The 6417-nt window shown below is 48.6% G+C and overlaps 1 protein-coding gene across 1 annotated transcript in view; it reads left to right on the top strand.

The window, feature by feature from the left end:
* Positions 1–496: 496 nt before the first annotated feature.
* Positions 497–6417, top strand: part of Nt5dc3 (5'-nucleotidase domain containing 3) — a 64220-nt gene continuing 58299 nt past the window's right edge. The window contains exon 1 of the mRNA XM_031350151.1: positions 497–788. Within this exon, the coding sequence (XP_031206011.1) occupies positions 587–788 (202 nt within the window). The 5' untranslated portion in view covers positions 497–586. The remainder of the gene's footprint in view (positions 789–6417) is intronic.

Consider the following 6417-nt stretch of genomic DNA (forward strand, 5'->3'; position numbering starts at 1 on the left):
CAGCGATAGGGTCGGAGATGAATCACCCCAGTCCTTGTGGCCTCAGCTGCCCTCCTTCCCGCCTCGCGGGTCAGGAAGTGACCGCAGCAGACCCGGCGCTGAGCCCAGGCGGCTATGGTCAAGCCCCACCCGGTTTCTCGCCCTTGACTCCGCCTCTGACTCAACCCAGGGCCCGTCCCATTCCATTTCCACTGGCCCACATCTGACCCCGCCTCTGACTAGCCCAGGCTCCAGGCTCTGTTTCCCCAGGCTCGGTCCCCGACTCTGCCCCTGACGCAATCCGATGGTCCCACTCCTCTCTCTAGATCCTATTCCTTACTCAGCCCGGGGCATTCCTCTTTCCAGCCAGGCTCCGCCCCTGACCCAGCCCAGGCTCCACCCACCCCGCTGCTCCCAGCCTAATCCTTGACCCCGCCTCCCGCTTCCCTATAGACCCCGCCCACCGTTCCAGCCTCGCTCCAGGCTCCGCCCCACAGTGGGTGGTGCTTGGGCCGCGCCGCCACTTGCTCAGACGTAGGAACTGCGGGCGTGCGTCCCGGAGCCTCGCGACGCTGGCTGTCCGTGTCTCTGGCAGCCTGGTGGCAGCATGGCCACGGTGGCAGCGGCGGCCCGCGGGGCCGGGGCGAGAGCAGCGGCGGGACTGCGGAGCGGCGGCGGGGCCGTGGCTCGAGAACGACCGCGCGCGGGCTTCGCTCGGCGTCTGTGCACTGCCCCGGCTGCCCCGGCTGCGGTGGACATGAAAAGCTACCTGTGGGCGCGTTATCACGAGGCGAAGAGGAGCACAGACGGTGAGCGCGCGTCCCAGCTTACGCCGCCCACTCAAGACCCCTCGGGTCCCCCGCACCCTACCTCTGTCGCGCGGCTCCCGCGGGGAAGGCGACTCTAAAACTTCGCAACTCTTGCTTCTCTTTTTCCCCCGCCGGGGTAGCTGTTTCATACCTGGGGATTGTTGAACCACGAGTGTGCATCGGAAGTGCTCTGGGCCGCCGCGAGGGTTCCAAGGGCGTCGGTAGGAAAACATTCCCCCAAACACCGTTAGGTGTTGTCATTCACCCTGGGAATGATAGTAGCAGCCCAGCTTGCTGCGCGTTGTCTTAGACAGGCTCCAGCGCAGGCGACTGGGTCAGGAGGCTGAGCCAGCCTCCCTTTTGTGGAATAAGTGAAATGGTCTGTTTGAAAGGGGAGAGTGGTCTGGTTATCTACGGCCCTCTGCGAGGAGAAGAGGCAGACTTGTGGTCAGGTGAACTGAGAATGAGCTTGGATGGGCTGTTAGGGAATCGGAGAAGGAATGGAAAGAGGAACCAGATTATAATAGTATCAGGCATTGATATCGTCCCTGGATCTCCCATAGCCTCCGGAGGAAGGGGGTCATGTCCACTATGTAGACGCGAAGGGCGAGCAAGGGGCCTAAACAAAAAACTAGTTTTGACCCAGGGTCGGGGAATTCATTGTCCTGTCTGTTGCTTTGTGCTTCTTGAAGTCAAACGTTTGGAACCTGGAGTAAAGGGCCAGTTAAGCGTAGACACTGAAGCTATCAGAGGACACTCGGGATTTAATACTGATTTTGGGAGGGGGGTGGTTTGGGGAGGGTGGTACAGCGGGGGGTGGGGGTTGGTGAGGGAACATTTTGTAGGATTTCCATTTGCATCTTTGGCCACATGCCGGTTCAAGTGAAACAAAACCCACTTGGAACGGTCTTCACTGCACATTCAGAGTTGACAGCAATGGAGACTTCTTTGAAAGAGTGGCTTACTGTTTTTGGCCAGGCAAGTGTTTTGAGAAGGGCTGTGTGTTCCAGGCCTTAAAGTCATGAGTCTCCTGTGTTTTCTATCCTTCCAGGTGGGAGCCACCATTCTAGACAAATGTGTGTCCTATCAGGGCCCTGTCCCTCTTCCTTCTTGCTTTTCCTTTTTCTTTTTGGTCATTTGAGACGGGGTTTCAAGGTAATCTTAAACTTGAAGCAATTCTCCTGCCTGTCTTTCAAGTGCTGGAGTTATAGACATGAGCCACTCACTACTCCTGTCTTTTATTTTTGTTTTTTTCTAGACAGGGTTTTTCTGTGTAGTCCTGGAACTCACTCTGTAGCCATGGGTGGCCTCAAACTCAGAGATCGCCTGCCTCTCTCCTGAGTGCTGGGATTAAAGGCATGTGCCACTACGCCCAGGTATACTGTATTTTTGGTTAAAAAATTTACTGACATATGGAAAGAATGAAATAAAAAAAACCCCTATACAATATTTATATCTATTTGGCTGTGGGATTGGGACAATCCACACATGTCCTTTTGAGGAGTGACCTATGGTTAAATGATTCAGTGTTTTGGTATGTACCTACTATGGAACAATACTTAGCAATAAAAAGAAAGGTACCATTCATCTAACATACAAAAAAATTGTATATTTTATGGAGTTACACTGTGGAGTGGGGGCAAAGCTGGTCTCCAAAGATTGAAGAGTAATTGCATCTTTAGGTTTAGAAGAAACTACAGGTAAAATTTCTTCCATCCTGATATTTTGGACAGGGTTTACCCCTTGTGGCCTGTGAGAACTAGAGAAGTCCTGAAGCTTGTTTACCCATCCAGAAAATGGGTGTATGGATAGTACCGACTTGGCAGTGTTTTGGGATGGTGTAATGAGTCCCCCACCCTCCCAGTTAGCCTCTTGGGATAAGATGGTGTTGGGTTGTAGATAGAGATCAGTCCTGGGGAGCGTCGGTCGGGGGTGCCAAGTCTGGAAAAGGAAAAACCGAGTCTTTTTGGCCCTTAGTTGCAGTAAGGGGATGACGGGGTTTGGTGCTTCTTCCTCTTCTCCTCCTCCTTCTCCTTCTCTTCTTTCTCTTCCTCCTTCTCCTTCTTCTCTTCTTCCTCCTCTTCCTTCTTCTCTTCCTCTTCCTCCTCCTCCTTTTTTATTTTTATTTTTATTTTGAGACAGGGTCTTTCTGTATAGCTCCAGCTGTCCTGGAACTCTGCTTTGTAGACCAGGTTAGCCTGGAATTCACAGAGATCTATCTGGTTCTGAGATTAAAGTCCTGCACTACTGTACCTGGCCCTAACATAGCATTCTTTTAGCCTGAACCCATCCCCTGCAGATGCTGCTACTTATGCAGGTACATGGTGTGTAGGTCCCCTCACTGCAGGCTTGGCTCATGGTGTACAGGTCCCCTCACTGCAGGTTTGGCACATGGTGTGCAGGTCCCCTCACTGCAGGCTTGGCTCATGGTGTGCAGGTGCGCCCCCCTCCACTCCCCTCTCCCTTCTCCACATTCACAAGTAGTTTCTATGTCACCTTTGAAAACTCAGGGATTTAATCTGGCTTTGCCTTGTCTTATTTGGTTCTTCATCTTCTCTGTCCTCCTCCAGCTGATGCCTGTGCCCATGTGAGCAGGCATTAAGTACCCAGCAGTGGGTTTTAAGGTTGTTGATTCTCAGGTATGAATCTGGGCTGAGGGGCCCAGTATCTGTTCACCTGCCTGCCTGTGCCAAACTGAGGAGCAGCCTTACAGGGATTTGGATTCTGGTAGAGGGATAAGGGGCAGGCACTGACAGCTGCGTAGATGACTGACTGTGTGTGTGTGTGTGTGTGTGTGTGTGTGTGTGTGTGTGTGTGTGTATGTGTGTGTGTGTGTGCAGGAGTCCCGCCCCCCAGTAATCTCCTCTGGATAAAATGGTTTTACTTTCCTACTGTTTGATTCTGAATGAAGAATCATATTTTCTGGTCACTTGATCCCTTTTGTAATCACAACAGTGGTTTCAGGCCTAGCTCTTGAAAGGCCTGCCAGGCAAGGGGTGTGATTTTAGGCTTTGTTATAATGCACTCTTCCCCTGTCCTTCTTTCTCTCCATTTTAGTTGAAATTTATTAAAAAACGAACTTTCAAGTCAGCTTTGGCTATACAGAGAAACTTGTAGTATAAAGCCTATAGCCGGCTTCTGTTCCAAGCTTCTTTATCCTCCCTCCATCCCTTCTTCCTTCCTTTTTTTCCCTCCTTCCCTCTTCCCTCTTCCTCTCTTTCTTTTTAGAGGAGTTAATCCAAGAGCTGGGCTTGTTAGAATAGATGCCCCTTTGGTGAGGTCATAGTGGAAGAAGGGAAGCTGTGAGTTACTGTAGAGCACCACACGCTATATTCCAAGATGTGGAAGGGTTTATTTAAAGTTCTGAGTTGAAAGAAGTTGGTAATCCATCAGAAATTAGGTATGTGTGAGGACTGGGACTGTGGTTCAGTAAGTAAGAGCTTCCCTGCAAGCATGGTGTCTGAGTTTTAGTTCCCAGAACCCATGTAAAGGCTGGGCACAGTGGCGTCTCTCTGAGCCACCAGCTGGCAGGAAGGGAGACTGACCAGAGGATTATTGGGGCTTGTTGGACAGACAGGTTTGCTAAAACAAACAAACAAACAAAAACAAAAAAGCGAACAAACAAAAAAAGCCCAGCAAGCTGTGGGTTCAGTGAGAGACACTGTCTGCAGGCAGTAAGGCAGAGTGCTAGAGGACATCTGACGTCCTCCCTTGGCCTCTGCACCAGTGCACATTCATTGGGCATGCATCCACAAACAAGTGCACGCAGGTATATACCGTATGACCATGCGAGTGCGCATGTGTACATGTGTGCCCATGCACGCACAAATACACACACACACACACACACACACACACACACACACACACACAGGACTTAGGTACTTACCAAGGAATATTGTTGCAAGCAGAACAGATACAAAGTCAGCATTGGACACAAAGATAATTCTCACCATACATACTGTGCTCCACAGTAAGTAATGACACAATATGCATTCCTCAAGGGGCCGCAGTCGGTTAATAATAATTTTCAGATTAGACTCATGTCGCTCAGACTGTTCCACAGTCTTCTGAGAGATGGAGCTAGGGGAAAAAAAATCACATGAAAGGTTTTCTTTTCTTTTTTCTGTTCTTTCTTTCTTTTTCTCCTTCTCCTTCTTCTTTCTCCTCCTCTTCCTCCTCCTCCTCCTCCTCCTCCTCCTCCTCCTCCTCCTCTTCATCCTCCTCCTCCTCCTCCTCCTCCTCTTCTTCTTCTTCTTCTTCTTCTTCTTCTTCTTCTTCTTCTTCTTCTTCTTCTTCTTCTTCTTCTTCTTCTTCTTCTTCTTCTTCTTCTTCTTTTTTAATACCTGGGCTTTTCAGAACTAGCTTTGAAAGTCATGCTTCTCCAAGAGAAAGGATGTCATTATCTTGGATAAATTTGACCTTGAAGCCCCATTTTTCTCTTAATAACTCTATTTCGGGGTTTTGCACTTTGGAATTTCTAATAATTTGTTTAGTTTGAATGCATGTTACTAATAGTGGCTGGTGCTTCGAGGTCCAACTGGAAAAGTGCTCTCTTCTGCAGTTGAAAATGGCAGAATTTGGAGGTAGGAGTCCGTTTAAGAGTCTGCAGAATCTTTGTACTCTGTCCTTAGGCAAATAGGCATGTTTACACTATTAAATTACACTTGGCAATTGTACACTCACAAGCCATTTTATGTGTGATCTCATTGGTATCCTGAATCATCTCTCCTCATACCCCAATGCTGGTTTGGTTTCCTGTTATTCCAAACATATACAAAGACTCATATCATGGATGATACATACTGACACAGCTCAGCATAGAGACTTTGTTTGTACCTACCTGGATTGTTGGTGTTGGAATCCTACCCAGGGCTCCGTACATGTTATGTAAGCATTGTACAAGATCTCCAGCCCAGCAATGTTTGTAGATAGGCTTCTCAAATGAGTCAGCGCCACCAAGGTTGAGAATACTGATTTTTAAAATATTTTTTTTGTCTTGGAAGGCTGGTATCAAAATTAACATTTAATCTCCCTTACAATTTTGTCTTCTTCTCTACACTTCTCAGGATGCATTCCTCAGTGAAAGAAAAAATTAACTCCAGATATTTTATGTTTTGTTTTCTCTGGATTTTTTAATAGCCTGGGCTGGTCTTGAACTCTCAATGCCACCTAGAATGACCTTGAACTCCTGATTTTCCTGTCTCTTTTTTGTGCTGGGATCACAATATTTCCTTGATGGCTGGTTTTATGCAGTGCTGAAGCTTGAGTTTGGAGCTCGGAGCTTTGTGCACGCTAGGCAAGCGCTCTCGACTGAGCCACATTCCCAACCCTAATTCCATGTATTAAATGGTAGATCGTTCAGCTTCCTGCACAGTGGTTTCAGAATCTTGGCACTCAGTAGCAAAAGCCAGGCTACAGATGAATCTTGGAGAGATGATTCAGTGGGTAAAGAGCTTGTCATGTATGAAGGAGAACAGGGTCTCCCCAAACCCTGTAAAGATGGGATGTGTAGGAAGCAAGCTAGCTAGATGGAGGAACTGTATCAGTGAGCTCTGAGTTCAGTTGAGACACACATACACACACACACACACACACACACACACACACACACACACACACACACCCC

Source organism: Mastomys coucha, unplaced genomic scaffold, assembly GCF_008632895.1.
Source record: "Mastomys coucha isolate ucsf_1 unplaced genomic scaffold, UCSF_Mcou_1 pScaffold4, whole genome shotgun sequence".
Taxonomy (NCBI): Eukaryota; Metazoa; Chordata; class Mammalia; order Rodentia; family Muridae; genus Mastomys; species Mastomys coucha.